General features: G+C 39.7%; 1 protein-coding gene across 2 annotated transcripts in view; it reads left to right on the forward strand.

Annotated features, from left to right (window-relative positions):
* Positions 1 to 11,343: 11,343 nt before the first annotated feature.
* LOC122809541 (gastrula zinc finger protein XlCGF26.1-like) overlaps positions 11,344 to 27,299 on the forward strand; it is a 306,301-nt gene continuing 290,345 nt past the window's right edge. For both annotated transcript variants that reach the window (XM_044081121.1, XM_044081129.1), the window contains exon 1: positions 11,344 to 11,540. In XM_044081121.1, coding sequence (XP_043937056.1) covers positions 11,529 to 11,540 — 12 coding nt within the window. In that variant the 5' untranslated portion in view covers positions 11,344 to 11,528. The remainder of the gene's footprint in view (positions 11,541 to 27,299) is intronic.

A 27,299-nucleotide genomic window follows, 5' to 3' on the forward strand; every position in this document is an offset into this window, starting at 1 on the left:
ATTAAAATACCCAGGTGATTTTATGTAGGTCCTGCTAGATTTTAAATAAAAACCTTTTTTATTAATAATATTGGGGCACTGCTTACAAGTATTGCATTTAAATGTTCCAGACCTTCGGTACGCACTGTCTTCTCCCATCCCATAGTTAGTCTCAAGCAATTCTTTCAAATTCCTGTTTCTTCTTCTAATAAATTGAGGTTTACTACCAAGCATTTGCTTGAACTCCTCGTTCATAGTAACTATCGGCCAATATTTGCCAACAACTCTTTCTACTGATAGACTTTCATTACAATTTGTGTGAACAAACAGACACCCCTGTTCTTTTAATTTGTTGTCTACTCTATTGTGCTCATACCTACGTTCTTCTCCCAGTAAAGGGAAATATTTGTCCAACCTCTGGCTAGTGACCTCTGAAATTACTGAGTCTATTAGTTGTGTAGGGTACCCCCTCTCTTCAAACAATGATTTCAAAAATATACTTTCATCTTTAAACAAGGTCTCTTCACTGCACATTCTGGCCGCTCTAATCAGTTGCCCTTTAATGATCCCCTTCCTTTGAAATAAAGGGTGGTTGCTATTGTAGTGTAGAAACATATTTGAGTAACTGTCCTTTCTATATATACATGACATAAAACATTCTTTTTCAATATTCTTGCGTAAATTCACATCAAGGTATTGTAAACTATCTGTACTAATATTGTACGCAAATTTCAAAAAATCTGTACTGCCATTAATGTGCCTAATAAATTGCTCCAGTTCTTCCATGCTGCCCTTCCAAAATATACAGATGTCGTCCAAATAACGTTGGTAGTGTACCAGGTGTTCAACCCACTGTGTGCTAAATATATATTTTGACTCCCAGTAACTTAGCACAATGTTGGCATAAGCAGAGGCACAAGGGGTGCCCATTGCCACCCCTCTTTTCTGCCGGAATAATTCCCCACAAAAATAAATAAAATTGTTATTAAGAATGACCTCCATGAATTCAACAAGTAGTGCTATAGTTTTGCCTCCCAGTGTTGAATGTTTAGCCAACATTTTGTTAAACCATGCTAAGCCAGTGTCATGTGGAATGCTTGGAAATAACTCTACTACATCAACTGTAACCATATACTTGGTCTCCTCATAAAATTCCTTTTTAACACTTCTTAAAAATTCCCAGGAGTCCTTACATAAGAATTTTAAAGATGTTGTAAACTTTTTCAATGTTGTGTCTATAAACTTCCCCAATGGTTCGGTAATCCCCTTAGCTCCTGCTACAATAGGTCTAAATTGTAGCGGTTGTAGCCCTTTGTGTACTTTGGGGATACCGAAAATGATGGGGGTTACTGGCTTGTGCACCAACAAGTAGTTGTATAATTGCTCATTTATTGCACCTTGGTACAAATTGTCCTCCAACATATATTTAATTTTAGCATATGCAACATTACGCTCATTTATTGACACTTGGTTATATTGTTCCACATCATGCAAGAGCGTATGCAAAGAAGCTTCATAGTCCTGCTGATACATCATTACCCTGATTCCTTCACTGTTTAATTTCTTAATCAGTTTGTAGGATGCATCCGAAAAATTACTATTACTTCCTGCAACTTCTTTAATAAACAAATTCCTAATTTCTGTCTCTACCATTTCCTCAAATGTTTTAAGGACCGGGTGCAAAGGGGGGTTCCATGTGCTCTTCCTATGCAAAGTATTTCTATCTGCTTCATGACCTTTCAAGTTCACAACTATGTTCAATTGCCTTGTAAAAAGCTTTAAGTCTAGAATTGTCCTAGGTATATTGATGGAATTGTTTGGAACAAAATGTAGCCCTTTAGTAAACACATCAAAATGTAAGTTGTTAACTTCAATTTCTGTGTAGTTGTATATAGAGAAATTACCCCTTTTAGCAATGTTGCAACATAGGCTATGTGTATCTTCACTTCCAATAACAATATCATGTATACAATCAATTCTTATCTCCTTGGGGGGTTCCATCTCTTGGCATGATATAAAATATATATATTTTATATATATATATAAAATATAAAATATATATATATATATATATATATATATTTTTTTTTTTTATATACATTTAACAGATTTTTATATACATTTAACAGATTATCAGAAGTTCTTCTTTTTCCTAATCAGTGGCACTACATAAATGGATGGTATTTTTTAAGTAATTTTATGCTTAATTTTATGTTTTTTTATGTACACAAATGCCTTTCATAAAAGTAAGGAAAAAAGGAAAAAAGTTAAATAATTGTTCATGGTCTTTATTGTTTTCCTAGCCTTTAAAGGGTTAACTATGGCAATGGTTTAATAATTACTAGGGCTAAGGCCTATTGTAATTCATTCTTAATTGAATAATGATTAATTTTAAAGGTACTGGTATGTATAAAATGGCAACCTTTCTTTGTTTTAATTGATTCTGAAGAGGTCTCCAGGTTGGAGACGAAAGCGCTCAATCCTCATTGTATTTGTTGTCTGGAATAAAGTTTTTGTGAATATACTGCCGTGGAGTCGGGTGTATGCTTTGGCACCATTGGATTTCCTGTTATTCCACTTGCTTGGTTTTGATGTTTTGTTACTTTTTGATGGTTCTTTGTTTCTTCTCTCTGTAAACTTATGGCGTTTTTCTCCCCTTGACTCCTCTGAAAATGGACACTTGTTGTCCAGTCGGACTATCCTGGCAAACAAATGTTAAATAAAATAAATAAATAATAAATAAATAAATAGCTGTCTGTCAGTGGCTGATGAGTTAGGTTTCAGCAATGCTCCAAATCTCATTGGGAGTTTAGGTTGAATGAAGATTATTCAAATCTGCATTTCAGTTGCTTTTGAATATCTTAACTATGACATAGATGACCCGGATATCTTTGTAAAGGACCCCAGAAAATATGTTGGGTAGCAGGAAAGATATTTGTATGTCTGTCATTCAGATATGTCAATGACTGACTACTTTATTTAGCAATTTCACATTCTTCATCAAAATTCTACCACATTTTGGTTTATATTTCAGATTGGGTAGACTCTATCAAGTCTGAGCAGCTCTATAAAGAATCATTGGATCTATGGAGGGAAATAGCGTTGTGGTAGAGTATCTGGGATCTTGGAGCATACTTGTGGAGATTATGTTGTCTCTTCACAGATGCCTGATGTGATCCTGTTTGCAGTACTATATGCAGCCCTTGTGAAAGATGAATTAATTCTAGACTAAAATACATAGCATAAGATCTGTAACCGTTAAAGCCAATGTAGTACTGAATTCATAGGCTCGTAGGTAGGTACTAGGCTATCTGCCCAAAGGCATTTATAAGCCTAGCCAGAATGTGTTGGCTTTCGCCGCCCCCTTAGATTAGTTCCCTGTGCCTCTGTCCAGCAGAGCCACTGAAGTGATCCCTGGGGTAAACTTTCTGTTTCCCATTCACTCGTCAAGGTTTCTCTTGAAGAGTGTTAGTGAGGAGCTCTGCCTTATGTAGATTGGAATCTTGTTCCAAAGCATGGGAAGTCTCTGTGACAGGAATCAATCCCTCTAGCACATCCTATTTATTGTTGTGGTGAGGTTTAGATCCCTAGAGCCTGTGGCTCAAGGGGATAAGCTTTTCTTTAGGTGGAGCATGTCCATCAATTCTGGGTTGGACATGGCCTTGTATGTCAGGCAGAGATCACCTCTGAGTAGGCAGTATGCAACCGAGTACAGCTGGAGTTTGTTCAGTCGAGCTGCATAGGGCATCTGTTTGAGGCCAGTGATCCTCTTGGTGAGGTGCTTCTGTGGTCTTTCGAGCTGTTGCAGGTGTCTTGTAAGATACATCCCAAATGGAGCATTGTACTCTATGATGGGTCTGATGAGCGATGAGTAGAGGGGCACAATGACCTCTTTTGATCTGTATGTAAACCCTTTTGTGATAAAGTGTGCCACGTTGAAGGATTTTCTAACCACTTTGGCAATGTGATTATCAAAGGAGAGTTTACTATCTACTTGGGTCCCCAGATACCTTATTATGTCTTCCGTATTTAGGAGACTACCACCTATGTGGTAGTTTGTGGGTACTTTGTTTTTTCCAAAGGGGATGACTATGCACTTTTTGGCATTTAGCTTGAGGCCATGATTTTGACACCAGGTGTCCGTCTCAGTGAGACCCTTTTGGAGGATGTCTCTGTCAGCCAGAGAGTCAGTTATAGCCCCTAGTTTGCAGTCGTCTGCGAACTTGGTCACCCATAGTCCTCTTGTGCTTGCCTGTACCTCTGAGAAGTATATGCCAAACAGGAGGGGTCCTAGGATTGAGCCCTGGGGAATGCCACTTGTAACCGGTTTAGAGTCAGACCTAGCTCCCGCAACTCTTACTATGTGGGTTCTGTCCGTGAGCCAGCTGGCAACCCATCGTGTGATGTAGGGGTTTATGTTCAGGCTGGTGAGCTTGTCTATAATACCAGAATGGGGAATGGTGTCAAAGGCCTTTGCGAGGTCTAGGTAGGCTGTGTGTACCACCTTTCCCTCGTTTATAGCCTTGGTAACTGTCTCAAAGAAGTCCACCAGGAGGCATGATCTACCCTTAACAATGCCAAACTGATAGGGTCCAGGGTTTAGAGGTTCCCAATGTCTCTGTTAATGAGTTCCATGATGATGTGCTCCATAGCCTTGCAGACCAAGCTAGTCAGGCTTATAGGGCAATAGTTCCCGGGGTCTGTTGTGGCTCCACCTTTGTGGAGCAGAATAACCATTGCTGTGCACCACTCTATGGGTACGTAACCTGTGGAGAGGCTGAGTTTGAACAGTGTTTTTAGGTGAGGGGTTAGTTTGTCTTTTGAGACACCATCCGGTCCCATTGATGCTGTGTTTTTGGCTTTGGAGAGGGCTGTTTTAACCTGAGTGTCTGTGATTTCAGGAGCTCTACATTCTTCTGGTATGGTTATGGGCCCTTTTGGGGGTGAGAAGGGGGTGATGTTTGCGCTGAACCTGTCTGCCAGGATGTTGGCAATATCGGTCGGTTCAGTGTATTTTGTACCATTCTGCACTAACTCTGAGCAGATCTGAGCATTGACACTTATATTCTTGACATAGCTAAAGAATGCCTTGTGGTTATCTTTGGAGTCCTTGGCAATTTTTCTTTCGAAACTCGCCTTGGATGATTTTATGAGGGATCATAGTTTCTTGCTGATACTGATCAGGGATGTCTTCCCTTCTTGGGATTTTACTCTTTTCTGTACTAGTTTCCTCCTCCTATTGTATAGCTTGTTTATGGCAGGAGTCCACCAGACTGGTTTCCTTTTCTTGGAGGAGTGAGTTTTGGTTTTGCTTGGGATAGCATGATCCATGCATTCTTGTAGGTGCCTGTAGAATGCATTAGTAAAGGATTTTGCAGCTTGGATGGTGGTTTCCTTGTCCGGGGGTGGGGGCGGAATGTGGATATCCGAAGTGATTTGTTTATGGTCAGATCTAACCAGTGAGGGGTTGACCTCCGGTGTGGAGCACCGGTCGCCCATGTTGGTGATGAAGAGGTCCAATATATTGTCACCTCTGGTGGGAGTGTTGACCAGTTGATCCAGGGCATTTGAGTTTATAAATTCTAGGAAATGTTGGGCAAGGGAGTTAGCACTTGAGTAGTTCTCCCAATTAATGTTTGGGTAATTGAAATCACCCAATATTAGGGTGTTTGATAGGACCTTTATATTTCCCAGTGTTTCCAGAAATGTGGAATGGGGGTCCTGAGACATGGTGGGTGATCTGTATCAAGCTACAATTTGAATTGCAGTTTTTCCCATTGTTAGTTGCACGTGGATGATCTCTGAAGCATCGTGCTGTGCCACTAACCTGGAGGTGTGGGTATCCTTGATGAATTTTTGTATTTCGGTCCGGGTTCTGTGGCTGAATTGTATGGTATGAGTTGTAGCCTGGTAGTGTTGGGGTGCTCTCTTGAGCCTTAAACCAGGTTTCTGTTATTGCACATATATAGATTTTCTCCATAATGAGGAGTGCCTCAAGTGTGTGCATTTTGAGGTTTAGACTTCTGGCATCGAGTAGCATTACCCTCAGTTTTTTGTTACTTGTGCTATTTATGGCAGTGGGTTTGTCTTTTGAGCCTTGCCTAAAAAGGCACTATGGGGGTGGCAAGAGCCTTGGCCAGTATTCGAAAGCGTAAGGGTGACAGGTGCAAGCCATCTCTACCGAAGCAGTGTGGCTTGTCGAGCATGTCATCCTAGGTGGACAGACACTGGATCCTCTTTGAAGGACACCAGAAACTTAGCCAGTTGTTGAAATTGATAATTTTTTCTTTATACTGTGGTATCATTCTTGGTGAGGGCAGGATGCTACTCAGGGTCAGGGTCATACCGGCCTGGGCTACAAGATCAGAGAACTATTCCATGTCTCTTTTCATGTAGTCCAGGGAGGTATGCCTCAGGTCATTCACACCAACACGGACAATGACAGAGTCGTATTTGCACTTGTTCTGGAGTGACCTGAGTGCTTGTGTTATGTGGCGGATCCTGGCACCCGACAGGCAGCTAACAGTAACCTTCTCCTTATTCAGCCTAGTGAGTGGGACATCAGTGTGCCTGACTGTAGAGTCACCTATTACTAGTATGTTGGGTATGTTATTTTGCCTTAAGGCTGTGATTGCATGGCACACTGGTTTTGTGAAGTATGTGTTTCATGATTTGTGTTGGGGGGGGTGGAGGTTGCTTGGATGTCTGCTCTGGAGGTCTCTGTTGCTTTTCTAGATTTTTATTTAGAGCTTCCGAGTATGTTTTTGTGTAAACATACACAGACACACACACACACACACACACACACACATACACACACACACCCTTCTCCTCTTGACTGTCTGAACCAGCCTTGGGTTGAGAGAGCTTAGCCTCCAGTTTGGCTGTATAATTGCATCTCTCACACGTATTAGTGTTTGGTGGTAGGAGGAGAGGGTTGTCTCTGTAGATGAGGCAGTTGTAACATTGCCTCAAAATGCCCAGATTTACCAGTTGGACTGGAGAGTACTCCTGAAACTGCCCTTTGGACATGCCTGGATAGGTATAGTGAACTGTTTTACTGAATGGCTGGTAAGGTTGAATAGAGAGCCTTGTCCTGTACAGTATAGGAGGGTCTAATGCTAGAGTTTATAAGTGCTTGCTATGAGTTTTGTGCAAGTGCTGGGTTGAGAAATGAATGGCTTGAGTGCTTAAGTTGAAAGTTTGTCTAGTTCCAAGGGAAAAATTGAAGAGGAGACTTTGTGGAGCCTGGAATAGTTTTACCCTAGCTAACCAGTGCTACCTGGTGTGCAAAATCGGGCAAATGCGGCATTTATAGCAGGGAAATGAAAGAGATAGAAATTAGCCCAAAATGGCCAATAAACTACTAATTTCTGTGCTGAAATCATGCATGCATTGTAAATAACGGTAGTTCTCACACTGAACGGTTTTTAACATTATGTATAACATTAAGTGCTTACCTGTATCTTACCTGTGTACCATCCTTCAAGTCTCATTCTGTGACAACAAGCCTGCAGTGCATCTGAAAAGGATCTGTGTCACTTGTTAAAGAAAAAACAAATAAATAAGTATGAAACAAAGCCCCCTTCTGCCAATCCCCTTGCAAATCAAAACATATAGTTGTGTCCACCATTAGCAAAACTTGTAGTTGTGGACACCATTACTGTCAACATAGCACTTGTTCTGCACTTTATAACAGATCTCATTAGTCCTAGCTTTTCTCCATAGTTGTGAGCATCTTTCTGCGTAACAGCACAACAAATGGGCCATAAGTATTGGTGATCTTTATCCAGGTCTGAGTTTGTAAAATTCATCAGCTGTGCAGAAACTTTTGTGACAATATGAAAGTGTCAGGTGGATTTCTACTATATTTTTTCTAGAGTTATGGGACTTTTGTCTGTTATGAAAACTGTATTAAATTTTAGAAAGGTCATGGCTAGAGCAGAGGCAGTTTTAAGAGCTCAACATAAAGATGGTTTCTAAGAGGTCAGAGCAGAAGTGGTTTATAAAAAATCATTGTAGATGTATTTTAAAAGAGGTCTGAATATAGGTGGGTTGTAAGAGATCTGAGTAAATATTAGTTTTAAGAGGTCAACAATATTTGAGATGCATTACAAAGAGTTAGGGCCTAAATTTAAAGCAAGAGGATTACATGCCAATTAAGAAAGCTCTAACTTTGTAATGGGCTTGCTATATTTCATTTATTTCTTAACTTGGTACATAATCCACCCTTGTGGTCTAGCTTACCTGTTCTTTAGGCTACCCATGCCTGTAAGTCCCCCACATATAAATGTGTCTACTTTGTCTCTCTTAAGACTAAATTCACAGCTGACTGTAAGCTTATATGTTTACTGGTACTCAATGCTAGAAATGGTTCTCTATTATGTAGTGCAGGGACATAAGATTAAATCAGTCAGAGTCTCTAATTCAACCTTCCAGCAGGGAAGTTAATTCCCTATAATTTCCCGATAGAAAGCTGAATACTTCAAGCAAGTTAACACAGTACACAGGTCAACTAACCCTCCCAGAAAAAAACATCTGCAATTCCTAATTCAATTGTGTAAGTATAAAACATTTGAGTAATGTAAACAATTAAAACTGTATTTTAAAAATGGAAGAAATACACATCAGTATTAAAAACTAAACCTCACTGACTCACTGCTAAAAGCACAATTGAACAATCATAAATATTACTTAGCTGTAGATAAAGTCATTCTAGCTAAGCAAATGCAGAAAGACACATCCTTATCTTAATGGATGAACAGGATTAGTGTCTTTCAGACTGAACAGTACCTACTTTAGTAAATGAAAAAAAATGTGACTACTTTGGTCATGTGAATGATAAACAGTGCACAATTGCACAGTCAATGATTATGCAACTCATTTTAAAAACTGTTCAATTATTATGTTAATAATATTGTAACAATAATTGAAAGCATGGTAGTTATGGCTGGGATTTACTGTGTCCTGGCCTGAAAGCCTCAAACCTTATACTTTGCCCTCTGAATCACCTGGCCATTCAGGGGTAAATCTCATTGTAAATTTCATTCTTTCAAGGCGTGATTCCTATATTAATGTGAGGTGGAAACTAAGGTTTCCTTGTTTGCTCTGCCATTTTCCTTGTTTTTACTATTTCCAACCCTTTTATCTTCTAATGCTGTATAGTCTAAATGTTGCTAGCAAAGTCATTTTATTATTTGCATTGTGGCTAAAAAGAGTCCACATGTATCAGTTTTACTCACCTGGTTCTAAAATAAATAGTCAATAAGAGTACAGAGGTACAAAAATGGAAAGATGCCATATTAAATGCCTTTCTGTCCTGAATAGAGTGGAATAGGTGTATATCCATGAATGAATCTTCATTTTATTTTTATTTTATTTATCCTTTGTTGACTGGGTTAGTCCTTCTAGGCTAGTTGCCTCTTTTCAATGGAGACCTGAGGAGGTATTTATACAACTAAGGGAAATTTGGCCAGCACATCAAAGAATTTCTCCTTGTCTTTTCATTAGTTGCCATGGAATCTTTTAGATCAGTCTTGGGAAAGATGGGACTTGTGTGTCTAATTCAAAGGATTACATGCTCAGGTCATATCACACCAAATCAGAAGCACTGACATTTGAATAAAGCAAGAGGGTTGGTCTACTGATGGGTGTGACATCCTTCAGATGAGGGCAAATTGAAGGCCCATTCCACTGATTCTAGTGCAGAAACTATTTAGTGGATATAGAAACTATCTAATGTGTGAAAAAGAAAGAATAAAATACCTACAGTACTATTTGCAAAGAGGTAGAACTGGAATTTTCAGCATGACTTGCTCTTCTTATGAAATAATATAGGCACCATTTGATGGTTTGCATAGTGGTTGTTACCATATAGTCAGTTATTTCACTGCCATTGTAAACAGCAAATATGAAGTGTTTTGGGGTAATCATTTAAAAACTGATAGTTAAATAGATTTCCATTTGCTTCACTAACCGCAATGTCATCCCATGCTGTACATGTCCCTGTGGAGATGCTAGTCTTTCTATGGTTTGCCAAGAGCTATATGACCCTTATCAGTTCTACTGTCCTATACATCCACAGAACTGCACAGCATTTGGCTTTCAGCATTTCTAGGTGCTGTCCAAACCTGAAATGGCAAGGATTAACAGGGAAAACAAGATGGGCACAAGCTACAACACCTGACACAGTTCACCAATCTCTCTATGATGGTGAATCTTGCATGCGTGTATCATGGGCAGATACATGGCTCTCTAGGTTCTGTCAACATTGGCCCTATAATCAGTGAAGTGGTACTATATAAAAGCAAAGTGTAGCACCATCTAAGGTAACTTTCTATTTTAAAGTTGCAGCAAGCAGTGGTGACAGATGACATCCATAAGGCTTGCTGCGTTAACATTACACACTAACTACAGGAAATAAATATGGTGCAGACTCACAGTTACAAAGGTTGTATTAGTTGTAGTGAGCAGATGGTGACTCATATAGCACACTGTGGATCATTATTTTATTTCCTATATTCTGTATATTTATATTTATTTATCATAATGTGTTTATGTGTATATAGTGTGTGTGTGTGTGTGTGTGTGTGTGTGTGTGTGTGTGTGTGTGTGTGTGTGTGTGTGTGTGTGTGTGTGTGTGTATGTTTACTTGTGTCTATATGCATATGTCTTGTGTGTTTGTGTGTGCGTTTAGTCTGATAATCTTTGTTTATATTCTTTGGCCTGAGTTGTTGCTTTGTGACTGAAAAAAGACTATTAATGAAAGAAAATAAGAAAGTCAAACATTCAGACTGATAGATAGTGATTAATCTTCTTTAGGGATTCCAAGAAAATAAAGATTGATGATGCATACTTTAAACCCTGACATGAATGTAGACTTAAACATATACCTACCTCAGCTCTGACATGAATAGCTGCAGACCTCCTCATATATCCAGGATAATTCTTCAGTGCAAAAACCTTTGTCATCTTCTCTTTAGAGTACACAATACATACTGTACTAACATTATTGCAAATGCTTTAGTTTTTTCTGGAAAAAGTAAAGAACAAACTGAAGAACCAGTTCTTAATTATCTCATTTTGTGGCAGATGTTATTCTTAACATATCCTGGATATATCAAAACGTTCTAAAGCAAATTTCATTTTATTTTCATTTTTGGAATTACTATGCATGCTTAAATAGAGGGTGCAACATTACTGTGTATGGTCATGAATACATGTATATTTAGAATAAAACAAGCCTTGACTTGACTTTTTCCATTGTCACACCTCTTGATAAATATTAATGAAGTTATTTGAATGGAGTGGGGACACATTTCAGAGATGGACAGGAAATACACGCTGCCTGAGTAAAGAGGAGCCCAGGGAAAGATGGGAAGATATCTAATTTCTGATCATGGCAGGATTTAGAATGAAACTCCTTTTCTATTTATTTACGTACTATTTGTCTGGTTTCTGATTCTGATGAGTAGCAGCCAGATGCACTCTTCAGCAATTCTCTTCTAAACTGTAACTTAAGAGGTGCCGAGAAGGGTTGTTGGTCAGACATGAAGTTGGAGGTAAGGAAGTCTTGGATAAACAAAAGAAAGGCGGAGCTGAAACATAGCAGAGTAGTTCTACTGTGACATGCATTTCTAAATACTGAGAGAGAATTCTTGTTTGTTCATCCAATGCAGACATTTTTTTTAATCTGGTTTATGTTGTAGCTTAGAAGATGGTGGAATGTGGCTGGAAGAAAAGCTGATGATATGAAATGTAATAGCTAGGCAGCACTTTGCTCTGATGTGAACTGTGACTTATGTCATCTTAAAGTAATAGCTCTTTATAAAACAGTAGACATCACAAGGGATTTTAAACTTGTATTAACACAGAGTCAATTATCATGAACATTACACAAGTAAATTGTGTCTTTTACCTGTATACCTGTTGTCCCCAGGTGTGTCTGTTTACTATTTTTCTATGCTGTTTGCATAAATACATTTTTTTAATTAGCCATTGGGATAAGCCCAGTGGATGCAAGTGTCCTTTTTCAGTGGCAACACACTAGGAGCCCTTTCTGTTTAAGTGACTTGCTCAGAGTCAGACAATAGGTAAGTGGAGGATGAGGGAATCAAACCCAGGGGTACAAAATAGTTATTATTTTAATTTTTATTAATATGTTTTGTAAAATTATTTTTATTGTAGTGATATTTGTCACTTTAGTAATATTTAGTGGTATTTGTTATGACATTATTCATCACTTTAATTTATTTAATGAGACTTAATTAGAAACATTAAGTCATAACCCCAAAGCTGGGTAAGTCTGTATTTAGAGGATCACTGATAACATTTTGAAAACTTATCTGTCTGAGTTTAAAGGGTGTATACTATCATGATAAACGTTCCAAACTTTATCAGCAATTATCTCCAAGATGAACTGCCAGGAATTGAAAAGATCTGCGTTCCATCCACTGACCACTGAAGTCTCTACTGCTGTCTCAAGACTTGCCACAGATGAAAAATGGTTTGAAGCAAGTGGTCTGAGAGAAGATAATGGTTGTGCTACAGAAGCACACTGCAGCTGTATACCTCTTCATTGTTCAGACTGCAAGAGTGGAAAGTAAGGCATATGATTAGAGTCTTCAAAATGGAGACCCAAAAGTGGACAATATAGGATCTTGAAAACTGAAGGGAGCAGCCTGGGTTTGAGGACCTTGTAGTCAAACAGGTAGAAGTAAGGGAGGGTGGGATGAAGTACTTGCCTGATGCATGTTTGGAAGGGAGTGGAAATGAAACCTGGGATCATAGGACAAGCTGCACCATTGAAGGTACAGGAAGTTATTACGTCCCTGATGAAAAACAACATGGTTTGGAATGAAATGTGAGTAGTATGGCTTGAATTAATGATTAATGCAGTACTGTGCGTTCCTTAGCTACGTATCTCACACAGTGACCTCAAAATTATTTTTTATCATATGTAAGGGTAGGTGGCACAGTAGGATAGTAGTTGAAAATGCTGTTTTACAGCAGTTAGTTCCCTGGTTTGGTTTGCAGATGAGTTGTCCTGTGTGCAGAGTGTGCATCTCCTTGTTTTGTCTGAGTGAGTTTTTGCTACAGTCTGTGTCTTTCGTCCACAGACATATATATGCAGATAGATGAAATGATGGTCCCCTAAATTGCCAACATGTGTTGTTTAGTGTGTGTGTGGGTAAATAAGTATGTGGTTGTCTGTGTGTCAGTAAGTGTGCGTGAATGACAGTTTGATTGCGCGCGTGTGTGTGTGTGTGTGTGTGTGTGTGTGTGTGTGTGTGTGTGTGTGTGTGTGTGTGTGTGTGTGTAGAGGTATGTGCTTGTCTGTGTGTTAGTATATTTGTGCAATGACAGCATGATCGTGTGTGTGTGTGTGTGTGTGTGTGTGTGTGTGTGTGAGCATGCATGTTTGCGCACCCATGTGTAGATGTGCCAGTGTATGTGTGCAAATGACGGTGTAATCATATTTGTGTGTGTGTAGATGTGTGTGTCAATGTATGTATGTATATGACTGACAGTGTTATCGTGTGTGTGTGTGTGTGTGTGTGTGTGTGTGTGTGTGTGTGTGTGTGTGTGTGTGTGTGTGTGTGTGAATGACAGTGTGATCATGTTCGTGCTTGTGTGTGTGCGTGAGTGAGTGAGAGAGAGAGACAGTGTGAGCATATGTTTGTGTGTGGTATGCATGAGTACATGCATAAGTGAGAATGTGTTTATGTGTATGCTTTGGTAAAATGGCTTCTCATCTATGATTGGTTCTGTGCCTTGTACTCGTTGCTTGCTTAGATAGACAACAGCTTCCTTATGACCATGAACAGATTAAAGCAGGCATCTGAAAGTGAATTAGTGGGACGGTGAAAGTGATTTTAGGGGCATCTTTATTAGGAGATTTTATGAGTGGAGTGCATGAGTTTGACTTCATTGGAGACTGAGGTCCTCCAAGGTGGTTATTTATTTGTTTATGTTTGTTGACTTAGCTCGTACATGGTCTTTAATAAAGGAGATCGAAAGTAGTGCCCATAGTAATTTGGCTAGGACATAAGGGAAATTCCTGTACTCAAATTTTTTTTTTATAAGTGCTTTGGGTTCTTTTACAACCACTTCTTCTACCACCATCTCAGACAGACAGGTTTTGTTTAATGTCTCCTCCAAAGTATTGCATCTCAGAAATGCAACACCTGCTTATGCCATCATTACAATGTCAGTAATGGAACGTGGATCCAAGAACCTTGTGTGTGCAGAAAACCAACTGCGTTCTGAACTTTCCAGCATCAGAAGCAAGTGTGATACTTGCTGACCCACTGGCCTACTCCCCCTTAGATGGGGAAGGCCTCGTCACAGGAGAGGATAACCAGATGTGTTAAGAAAGGGTGTACAGTATTTCATAGGTAAGAAAGAGCACCAGGAATGGAAAATGAATATGAAGCAAAACTAAGTAAAGCTACCTTTTAAATATTTACAGGCTGGCTTACTTTAAAGGCATAGAAGAATGCGTTCTTTGTAACTAAATGGTGAGGAACAGAGAAAAAGTGCACGATCCAAAGTGATTTTTTTTCTGCTTAGTATTTACACAGGAAGATAGGTATAGTGCCTAATTAGTATGAGTAGTGCATTGCCTAGAGGTTTGGATACTAGTCCATTTATTGAAAAGGAAACTTGTTAATAGCAAATTAGAACACCTATCTTGAGTCATGAACCTATCATGCTGGCAGTTCCCCAGGGATCCATATTGGAATATGGCAGTTATTAATAGCAGGTATGAGAAAGACTGTAAAAACTGGGGAAAAAGTTATCTTCTTTCAAAAGAAAACTGCATAAAAAGTAAATTAGCTGTATTGGAGCTGTATCAAAAGAAATGTGTGCAAATACTTGTTTAAAATATAAAAGTAAGAAAAGTTGCATTGTGCTTGCCATTTTCAGTGAGGTGTAATATGATGTGAAGCACAATTTGTCAAATGATCTACAACTGTATTTGCTACTTCAAAATATAATGCACTTTAACTAAGCCCTGCTTTCTTGAATGTGCATATGTGTGTAGAATTGTTGAGTTTGCTGCTTGGATGTGTGGAAAATGATAATATTAAGAAATAACACTCTGACATAAGAAAAGAAGATGACATTTTTATTTTTCTAATAACCACCATCAATTCTATTTCCCTATTTGCAAATGGGGTGCATTATTCCAGAACTGTCATACTTGTCAGTTTGAAAGATCATTTAACTAGCAGTCTGAACCTTTGACCTTTTATGGGCAAGCTTATCTTAAGATTTTCTGATTATTACAAAGATATCACTTAATTTTAATTGGATATTCTTAATTTTACTAAAAAATGCCGTTTTTATTTTTTTACACCAAATTCTTAAAATTTTGAACAGTTGATCTTAGATAAGCTTTTATCTAAAATAACAAATGTGTGACAGTCTAGCAGTTCATGTTTAGTAAAACAATATGTGATGACACATCTGGCCTTGCAGAAACACTGAAATTGCATCTAAGACAAGTTATGGAGTATATATGTAAGCATGTACCATTATTAAAGAAATCAGGGAACTCAACATTTCAGGTATATTGTGCAAATCACAAATAAACATTGCTTATAGGTTATTTTAAACAAATAGCCTTCTATAACAATGCATACGGTGATACTAGAACAGCTACATTACAACATCTGGTATCACTGCACATAATTTTCTCTAGATCTAAGAGTCCCTGGTCTTGGAATTTATAATATTGTAAACAGGCTTTCTAGCCTTTCTGCTATCTGTAGCAGAGGCAGACAGAAAAATAATAAGACTGCAATTATAAAAGAAATGTATCCTTGTATCCTGTTTATCAAACTGTTACTGTTTGCAGTTTGCCCTTAGACTGATGATTACTTAGTGTTGTTTGTTACCTTTTAAATATTTACAGGCTGGGTTACTTTAAGGGCGTAGAAGAATGTGTGTTTTGTTACTAAATGGTGAGAACATAACTTTAAGTTTAGGAAAGAGGGACTTGATGCTGGAGAGTCACAGTTTAACCCTGCATTCAGAAAATAAGGTGTGTGTGTGTGTGTGTGTGTGTGTGTGTGTGTGTGTGTGTGTGTGTGTGTGTGTGTACACGTGTGCCAGCACAACTTAATTCTGATCAAGCTTCAGTTACTGTTGGTAAGATTGCATTGAAAGTCACATAGCTCGATCTGAGGTGGGTAAAATCCTGAGAAGCCAGTGTTTATAACTGATCTGTAGCTGAGTGGTGTAAAGCTTTTCTGGGTGTTGCAGGAATTGACTGCTATCCAAGGTAGCAGGTTGCATGTACTGTATATTATTAAGGCCAATTGACCTTTGCATCTTAATGGGTAGCAATGGTAGGATCAAACCCCATTATGTTGCATTCATGCATTGATGGACACAACTTGTAGTTCCTGTCCATCGCAGCAGGTACGTGAAAACACTGGCAAGACTTTCTTTGACAGTAGGCTGATTTGTAGCCATTTATTTCTTCTCATTTTGTATGCAGAATCCAACAGTAGTTATTTGCTGGTTTTGCCACAGTAGAGAAATGGCATGTAGAAAACCAGGTGATGTTATTTGCCTATAAAACAAAGTGGCATTTGGTGGCAACAGTTTTGTGATGTGAGTAAAACTAGTGCTTCCAAACCTGAGCCAGTTCAGCTACATGAGTGTAAGGAGTCTGGGGTTGTGGCCGAACCAATAATTAAACTTCTCTAATGATATTAATCAAAGTAACTTCAGTGTGCATTGCAAATCAGGTGTATTGTTTTGTATTGCATTTGGAAACTTTGCATGCTGTACATCCTGCTTGTCATTTCCTAGTCTGTTCTTTTAATTTGTTTTATTATTTTAATAATGATTTATACCCTTGGGATCCAGGTGCATCTTCTTTGGGTAACACAGGAGCATTTATCTGGTTAAGTTACTGTGTCAGAATCACATAGTGGAGGTAGTGGGAATCAGACTGAGGGCATTAGAGTTTAGCTTGCTTGCAGCTCATTGACTTAACAGCATAAGCCATATTGCTTACCCTTATGTCCTTTCTATAATACAGAGATATTGTACTTGTTTCTTTCCCAGCTAGGTGATTTTCTAGAACATTAATGAATCTGTAAATCTGTTTCAGTGTGCACATGATTTTTGCTCTTGTCTGAATTGAAAGTGAAGTAAAAATTGTAAAAGCAACAGGAGATAATATTGTGATCACTTCAATACTGGCTAAATAACTTTGGCCTTTTACTTAAGCTAAGCAAATCTAAAGTCAGTAGTAAATGACATAAAATGCTTGGACATTGCAGGGGACTACAAGTTACTGTTTGATCTGCATTGCATGCTGTTAGCACAGTATCATTAAATTATTCTATTAATCCTTCACAGAAAGAATAAATACCGTATGTCAGAGCCTAATAGTAAAAGGCAAAAAAAAATCAAACAGACCATGGTGCTTCCCAAACTTATTTTTAGAATGGCGGTATTTACTAATCTTCTATTACCGACTTAGGAATAAAGTCCATTCCTGTAAGAATATTTAAAAAAAACTAAACACTTGAGAGAAATTCAGTGAGTAACTGGCAAGCATCACAGATTAAAGCAATACTGATTTTATGATTTAGGAATAGAGTCCATTCATAATGTTAAAAACGCCTACCATTTGGAGAAATTAAAACTAGACAAGCTGCAACTGTGTAATAATGTTTGTATGAACCATCTGGAGTAGACAGACTATTAGTCAGTTCTGAAAATAAAACCTTATGCCAACTCTTCCTAGTATAGCAATTTCTAAGCTCTAAATGCTGTGTTTAACAGTCCATTACCTGTTATTTTTCCTCTTCTCCATTTCTCTTCTCTGGTAAAGCTTTTCTGCATTTTCTGTAGCCAAGTGTTTTGCCCCAGCCTTGTTAATTAATCCCCTTACAGTATCAGCATTCTCAATCATTAGTCTCCTTGTTAAAGGACTAGTCCGCTGTCCCACCTTTCTTCTGCTTAACAACTTCCACTGTCTCCTACTTCTTTTTTGCACTAAAGTTACTGTCCTCATTTTTTTGTCTGTCTCCATTTGATTTTTTTTGTTTAGTTATGTAGCTGAGTCCAACTCTTGGTAATCTCAAGGACTTTAGCATGCCAGGTCTGTCTGTCAGCAGCTGTTTCTTTAAGTTATTACAAATTCATGTTCATCATTTCAGTAATGCTGTGTAGACATCTTAGCCTGTGCTACTCTATTCTTTTTTGCATTTGATTTTTCCCAGCATTAGTTCTTTTTCTAGTAAAACCTGTAGTCAATTTATGTGCCCAAAGTGATCGAGCTGGATTTATTGAATGAATCATTCCAGTTCATTACCCTGCTTAGTTTGACCGTGATACATCTCTGCTTGTGACCTTGTTATTAGTAAGACTTTTTAGGACCGATTAACTAAAGTCTGTAGGATGTTTGTTTGTAGATTAGGGAATATAGACAGATAAATCCTTGAAGCAATGATCAGGTATCCCAATCTGCAGCCTCAACAGTCTACAGGAGAAAGTAAAATATTACGAATAAGGATAACTGCTCAGAATGTCAGATTCTGGCTGCAGCTAACTTATCAAAACTTAGCAAAAAGTAAAAATAAACTGCTCCTTCCAGAGAAAGAAAAAATCACTCCAGTTAGGGATTTAAGTAGATCTTTATTCAATGATGGGTAAGTGTTCATTGTCTAGAATAGACCGTCATATGTATGAGTGGTGTTAGGGTCCTTCTTTTATAGAGGATTATAATTGGATCTCCAGTCATAACCAAGTTATTATGTGTTTGAGACATTAGTGCCAAGAAATGTAGCAGGAGAGCAAAGCATTTCTTTCAGTTAAGTAAACATTGTACCTGTAACCACACTCCTTCAATACTCCACAAAAGACCACTTAAAAAAAGCAAAAAAAGTCCGCTGGCTTTACCATGAAGGGATGATCCTCCGATTGAATGTACCACAAGTTGTGGAAACCAAAAGCATAACCAAAAACTCCAAAGCAATAGAAAAAACTCCAGTACCACTCGACAGGAACCAAGTAAAAAATGTTTTAATACAAACGTTACAGCCACAACACAGAATAGGGATTGAGCGCGCTTTCATCTACTATAACTCGACTTCATCAGAATCCCCTTTGGAGTTTTTGGTTATGCTTTTGGTTTCCACAACTTGTGGTACATTCAATCGGAGGATCATCCCTTCATGGTAAAGCCAGCGGACTTTTTTTGCTTTTTTTAAACATTGTACCTGCTCACTCAGCTTTGACCGATAAGATAAAAGTACGAAACAAAACAGATGGTTGGTTACTGAAAAACTGATTTTCACTTTGGCATTATTTTCAATGCATTCTAGTTCAGGATCTCATCTGATCCACAGAACCTGTGTGTGTGTGTGTGTGTGTGTGGGGGGGGGGTTGCATACATGTCTGCATGTGTATGTTTTTTTTTTATCTTGAGCTTTCATGCAGCACTAATATTCTTGTGCCACTCATGGTATTTAGTGTTATTAATATTATTTTGTAATTTGTTCTGTCCACATACCAGTTATCAGGCTGCTATGTTTTATTTTTCAGTTAACGTTTTTGCTACGTTTCTTAAACAACACTGTCTGTACAGTATCTTTTTTACCACTGCTTTTGTTTGAGTTTTCAGTGCACTTTAGATCAGAAGTTCTCTGAACTGCTACATAATTTAAGTAGTTTTAGAGAATATGTGTGCAATTTTTATTATGATTCATATTTTTGCCATCTTCTAAATATATTTGCATGAGCTATTTTTGGTTCAGTTGTAGAAAGCAATTAGACAACCTGTTTTGGAGAAAGAGTAAAAAAAATCCTTTCCTAAAGTAATCTTCTCCACACACTTATTTTTTCAGATAGGAGTTCCAGATGTGCGAGAGCTACTAGCTCATTTGTGACAACAAAGGTGGGTTTTCTGTTCACTGTAACCTGTTAGAGCCACAGTGGGAAGGAAAGATGGCAGAACTACAGTCTTGTTTGCTCTGCAGTGTATTTATGATCCCAGATATATATGGATAGATAGATCTAGATCTAGATATATTAGCTTAATGGGTCATATAATGTGATATTCTGGAGGACAATTTGAGAGAGTTCATGCAAAACCAATGTGGTTTAAACTTTGGAAGCTGAATTCTACTGAAATACCAAACAAGGTGTAAAACAGTCAAGCCAATATGTGGCAGTGTGAGAATGATTTTGTAGAGGGAAGGAACACACTGAGATGAGGAAACACTGTTTTTGGGTATGGCTGTCCTTAAAATATGTGATTGATGTCCACAGAGTGAATCAACAGTGCTGTACAGAAGAATGAGGAAAAGGAGGCAGAGCAGGAGTAGACTAATTAGGGATAAAGTGACTGCAGCTGCTTCTACCCCAGTGAAGGGGTGTAGCAGGATGCATCTTAGGTACTAGCTAAGAATCTTTTCATTTGCTTACGTAACCTACCCAAGCCTGTTTGGTAGTTCATTTTCACTAAACATTCTACAGTTTGCTAAACAGTGAGATTTGCAAAGATTTCATATAGTTTGTTTTAGCCCTTTTAGATGTTTTTTATCTTGTTAGATATTTTTTAAACTCTACCTGATGCATGTTGGTTTTGGCTTGTTTTAAGTGGAGGAGTTATTCAGTGGAAAGGGTGGTGTGCTCTTCAGCTACATATATAGCCTGCAGCAATTTGGTCCCAAAACTGTGTATTTTATAGTGCTAAATGTAGTGACACAGTTGTAAAACTGTAGTCTGTAGTAATAAGTACAATGGTATGGCAGTGACACACTGCACATTATGTAATACTGCATTCTTTAGCAGTAAATGTAATGTTCTAACCTAGTGCTTTTTCATTAAATAATAGGAAGCCTGTTCCATAGGAAATGCAGTGTCTGGGACACACATCTGTCTCTCTCCAGCATGTTCTGTTTAAGTCACAGACAAAATTCAATTTCTTAGATTTGTATTTCTGGTACTGTTTAACTTATGAATATTCAGGAGGTTCATAAATGTGGAGTTTGCGGATGGCTTGTAAGTCAGGCATAGACACCTCTTAGCAATCTATAGGAGAATGAGTACAGGGAAAGGGCCTTAAGGCACTTTGTGTAAGGCAGGTTTGTTGCACCTTGTATTCTTGTATAGTTGTCTACATAGTATGACATCTGTCATATTAAAAAAATTAACATAAAGATATCACTACTTGTGTAGCTCTTCACACATTCAAATCTTGAGTACACTTGCCAGCTTTGTTTGAAACTTTATTAGCCATAGATTCTGGACAGTAGCTGTCTTGCTACTTGGCAAGAAGTTTGGTCAGATGGCTAGACAGCACCTAGGCAAACATGGGAAGATCACACAAATAGTAAAGGTGTCCTATGAATGCCTTGCAGATATTCTATGCTAGGTGAGTTCAACTCCTGCCTCCCCAAGAGCTTTTCATCTCATGTACTAGAGGAGGTGAGGGACATAGAGTCCAGGTGGACCCTGTCCATGACCATAGTTGTTGATGTATTCATAGAAAACTGTGGTCAAAAGGCAATGTCACTTATGTTGCTGGTATCACCAGGATCCACTGTTGTTCATCAGCAGGGAGGGAAGTCATTAACTTAAAGAAAGTGGACTTCCATGCAGTGCTAATGGAAGAGATGTCCAGGTATGACCTTTAAGTACCAACAGACCCGAAGGTGGAAGTTATGGCAGTCACTGAGGTGAATACCTGAGTATGGGAGTATACCAGGGCTTTAGAAAATTATTCTTATTTTTTTGTTGTTCTCCTCAGACCTCATTATTACCAGCCTAGCCCCCAGTGCACCATGCCAACTCCAATTCTGCCAGCTATCCTCCCACCTCCTGGACTTACTCTGGTGTTGGTGAGGCTGATCATGGATGTTAAGGGTGTTCTGGGGGCTCGGCCTTCTGTGCTTCTATTTGTTTGTTTTGTTTTTGTTATATACTGTACCTACTTTCCTTTTTCCCACCCCCATGTTCATTAGTCACATCTGAGAGCAGTTCCCCTCTTTGGACCATGCCTCCCCTTAGGGTATCACAGAGTGTCCCTTCCCCCAGGATAGGCACCACGATCCCTCCTTGTTATTCCGCCAGTTGTCCCGAGCCAGTAATCAAACCTGAGTTGGCTGAGTCGTACTCAGGGTTTGTCTCTTTATGCCAACAGAGTGGCTGGCTGTGGACAATGATTCTTGGTTGGCCTGAGACAGAGTGTGGCAACCCACCAAGTCATTTGGGTGGGGTACTGCCTGGACAATCTGGACGATTTTTTAACAAAGGTGGAGAAATGTCATAAAAACCAAAGTCCACTCTTCAATTTTTCCCTTAAAACTACCTTCCTCGATCTATACTACTGATCTAATCAGCGTATCCTATAATAATAAAGATCATCTCTACTTGACTCCAAGTAGAATATTCTCTATCTGTTAAATGTAGCACTTGCTCCTACAGTACTTATTACCCTGATACGGCACTCTTGTCATAGATAGTACCCCAAAAAGGCAACCCCCATTTTCGGTCACCCACGTCCCCTGGAATCTTTTTAAAGCTTTTTTTGTCTATTCCTTCTAGCATGTCGAGGGATCAGTTGCTTGTGTCCTCTCCTGCTCAGCTGGTGAACCTGGGAATATTGAGGCAATGTTACAATTGCCTCGTACACAGACAACCCTCTCCTCCTCCCACAAAACACAAATACATGCGAGAGATGCAACTATACGGCCAAACTGGAGGCTGAGCTCTCTCAACATAGGACTGGCAAGACCAGTCAGGAGGAGAAGGTTACCACACACACTATAGACCCAGTCTCACATAGTACCATTACAACCTCAAATCATACACATAAACACACAAAGACATACTCGGAGGCTCTGATCAAAAATTTACCAAAACAACAGAGGCCACCAAAGCAGACACCCAAACAACCACCACCTCAGAACACAACACCTGCAACACATAGACCTCACAGTCAGAGTGTCAAACAGTCACAGCCCTTAAGGCCAAACACAATGCCAGACACACTTGTCATTGGTGACTCCATAGTCAGACACACTGGCGTCCGCTCACCAGACTGAATAAGGAGAAGGTCACAGTAAGCTGCCTGTCGGGCGCTAGAATCCGCCACATAACGCATGCACTCAAGTCTCTCAACAGCAGGTACAAATATGACTCAGTCATTGTCCACGCTGGTGTAAACGACCTGAGACGTGCCTCCTTGGACTACATGAAAAGAGACATTGAGGAGCTCTCTGATTATGTAGCCCAGGCAGGTATGACCCTGACCTTGAGCAGTATCCTACCTTCACCAAGAATGATGCCACAATACAGAGATAAGATGATCAACTTTAACAATTGGCTTAAACACTGGTGTCATTCAAAGGGGATCCAGTGTCTGTCTGCCTGGGATCACATCCTGGACAAGTCACGCTGCTTCAAGGGACGGCTTGCACCTGTCACCCTGGGATTCCGGATATTGGCAAAGGCTCTTGCCACCCCATAGTGCCTTTTTAGGCAAGCCTCAAATTCCAAACCTACCACCCTACCACATAAAAAACGAAAAAAACTAAGGGTAATGCCGCTCAATGCCAGAAGTCTAAATCTCAAAATGCACGACTCGAGGCCCTTCTCAGTATGGAGAACATCGATGTCTGTGCTGTGACAGAAACCTGGTTCAAGGCTCCCGAGAGCACCCAAGCTATCAGGTTTTACCTCATATCATGCGTTCCGGCCCCAAAATCCGGATAATACCAAGAAAGGAGGAGGGGTATCCATATTCATCAAGGACACCCACACCTCAAGACTGGTGGCAACGCACAATGCATCGGAGACCATCCAGGTGCAATTAACCATAGGCAAGACTGCTCTGCAAATTGTAGCATGTTACAGGCCACCCTCACAAACTCAGGAACCTCACATGGCCTTCCTGAAAACACTAGAGGGGATAAATGTATCACCAAACACCATCATACTAGGTGACTTCAATTACCCTAATATAGACTGGGAACACTACTCAAGCCCAAACACCCTAGCCCAAAAGTTCCTGGAATTCATAAATTCAAATGCCATGGAACAACTAGTCACCATCCCCACAAGAGGAGACAACATACTTGATCTCATCATCACGAACATGGGAGCACAATGTTCAACACTGGAGGTGTACCCCTCACTGGTGAGATCAGACCACAAACTAATCTCGCTGGAGGTCCTCATCCCACCCCACCTGAAATAAAAGACCATAGTAAAGAACTTCTCAAAGCCGACTTCACACTTCTAAAGACTAGTGTGGTCTCCTTTAAGGCCCCGAGCCGTGGAAAACAGTACTCAAGCCGCTGAATCACTTACAAATGCCTTCTACCAGCACCTACAGGACTGCATGGATAAGGCAATCCCAAACAAAACAAAGACTCTTTGTACCAAAGGCAAGCGTCCAGTCTGGTGGACCCCAGCCATAAACAAACTCTACAACAAAAGGAGGAAGCTACTACAAGATAGAGCAAAATCCTTAAAAGGTAAGACACCCTTGATCACTATAAGTAAAAAACTAAGAGCTCTCATAAAATCTTCCAAAGCAAATTTCGAGAGAAAAATAGCTAAAGACTCAAAAGACAATCATAAGGCTTTCTTTAGCTATGTTAGAAACCTGGGAGGAAACTCCAGATATGCTCAGAGCTAGTTCAAAATGATGTGAAGATTACTGATCCTACAGACATTGCCAACATACTGGCTGACAGGTTCAGTGCAAACTTCCCCTCCCCCCCAAAAGGAGGGATATCTATACCAAACGATTGCAGCCCCCCAAACATCTCCAGCGTCCAAGTGAAAACTGCTCTCTCCAAAGCAAAAAACACAGCATCCATGGGACCTGATGGTGTCCCCGGCTGTGTGCTCCATGAACTCAATGAGGAATTAAACCCACAGCTAGGACAGCTGTTTAATCAAAGTCTTACCTCTGGATACGTACCCAGGGAGTGGCGCACTGCAACTGTGGTACCACTTCACAAAGGCGGTGCCTCCACCGACCCTGGAAATTACCGGCCCATTAGTTTGACAAGCCTTATCTGCAAAGCCATGGAGAGGATCATAATGGACCTCATAAATAAAGACATAGGGAATTTGCAGACTTTGGATCCAACCCAGTTTGGCTTTGTCAAAGGCAGATCATGCCTTTTAAATTTGGTTGACTTCTTCGAAACAGTCACCAAAGCCATTGATGAGGGAAAGGCAGTCCATACAGCCTACCTCAATCTGGCTAAGGCCTTCGATACAATACCCCACTCAGGTATCATTGAAAAACTCATCAGCTTAAATGTCAACCCATACATCACAAGATGGGTTGCAAACTGGCTGAGTGACAGAACCCACAGGGTCAGAGTTGCTGGCGCCATGTCAGACTCAAAGCCTGTCACAAGTGGTGTCCCACAGGGCTCAGTCCTGGGCCCACTCTTGTTTGGCATCTACTTCTCAAGTACAAGCAAACACAGGAGGGTTATGGCTGACCAAGTTTGCAGATGACTGCAAACTGGGCGCCATAGTAGAAAACACATCTGACACAGATATCCTTCAGAAGGGTCTCACAGAAGCGGATAACTGGTGCCAGAGCCACGCCTAAAGTTAAATGCCAAAATGCATAGTCATACCCTTCGGGAAAAACAAGGTTACCCCTAGCTACCAAATAGGTGGCAATCCACTGAGCGCAGAAGAAGTTATCAGGGACCTGGGGACCCAGGTTGATAGTAGTCTGTCATTCGACACCCATGTAGCTAAAGTAGTTAGGAAGACCTTCTACATTGCCCACCTTATCATGAAGTGTTTCTCATCTAGATCAAGGGAGGTCATAGTCTCCCTTTACTCATCACTCATCAGACCAATGATTGAGTACAATGCCCCATTCAGAATGTATCTGACCCGACACTTGCAGCAGCTGGAGAGGCCACAAAAGTTCCTCACCAAAAGGATAAAGGGTCTCAAAAATCTGTCCTATGCTGCCCGACTGAAAGAACTCCAGCTCTACTCAGTCGCCACCGCTGCTCAGAGGTGACCTTTGCCTAACATACAAGGCCATGTCAAACCCAGATTTGATGAATATGCTTCACCTCAAAAATCCAGATCCATCAGAGCCACAAGGGCGGAGACTTAAACCTGGACACACTATTAATAGGACGTGCTGGAGGGATAGATTCATCACCCAAAGACTCCTATGCTGTGGAACAAAATCCCGGTACATGTGAGGCAGAGCACCTCACTGGCCTTGTTCAAGAGAAATCTTGACCAATGGATGGGAGATCGCAGATATACCCCAGGGATTACCTCAGTGTCATTGCTTGACAGAGGCACAGCAAAATAATGGGTTTAGTTCCCCGTACTAAAGGGGTGGCGTAAGCCACAAAACGATGGGCTAGGCTTGTAAATGCCCTCGGGCAGATAGCCTAGTATGAACCTATGAACCTATGAACCTATGTGCCCAAAGTGGTTGAGCTGGATTTGTTGAATGAATCATTCCAGTTCATTACCCTGCTTAGTTTGACTGTGATACATCTCTGCTTGTGACCTTGTTATTAGTAAGACTTTTTAGGACCGATTAACTAAAGTCTGTAGGATGTTTGTTTGCAGATTAGAGAATATAGACAGAGAAATCCTTGAAGCAATGATCGGGTATCCCAATCTGCAGCCTCAACAGTCTACAGGAGAAAGTAAAATATTACGAATAAGGATAACTGCTCAGAATGTCAGATTCTGGCTGCAGCTAACTTATCAAAACTTAGCAAAAAGTAAAAGTAAATAAATTGCTCCTTCCAGAGAAAGAAAAATCACTCCAGTTAGGGGTTTAAGTAGATCTTTATTCAATGATGGGTAAGTGTTCATTGTCTAGAATAGACCGTCATATGTATGAGTGGTGTTAGGGTCCTTCTTTTATAGAGGATTATAATTGGATCTCCAGTCATAACCAAATTATTATGTGTTTGAGACATTAATGCCAAGAAATGTAGCAAGAGAGCAAAGCATTTCTTTCAGTTAAGTAAACATTGTACCTGCTCACTCAGCTTTGACCGATAAGACTAAAGAACGAAACTAAACAGATGGTTGGTTACTGGAAAACTGATTTTCACTTTGGCATTATTTTCAATGCATTCTAGTTCAGGATCTCATCTGATCCACATAACCTGTGTGTGTGTGTGTGTGTGTGTGTGTGGGGGGGGGGGGGGGGTTGCATACATGTCTGCATGTGTATGTTTTTTTTTTTATCTTGAGCTTTCATGCAGCACTAATATTCTTGTGCCACTCATGGTATTTAGTGTTATTAATATTATTTTGTAATT

Source organism: Protopterus annectens, chromosome 1.part1, assembly GCF_019279795.1.
Source record: "Protopterus annectens isolate FY-2018-M chromosome 1.part1, PAN1.0, whole genome shotgun sequence".
NCBI classification, from domain to species: domain Eukaryota; kingdom Metazoa; phylum Chordata; order Ceratodontiformes; family Protopteridae; genus Protopterus; species Protopterus annectens.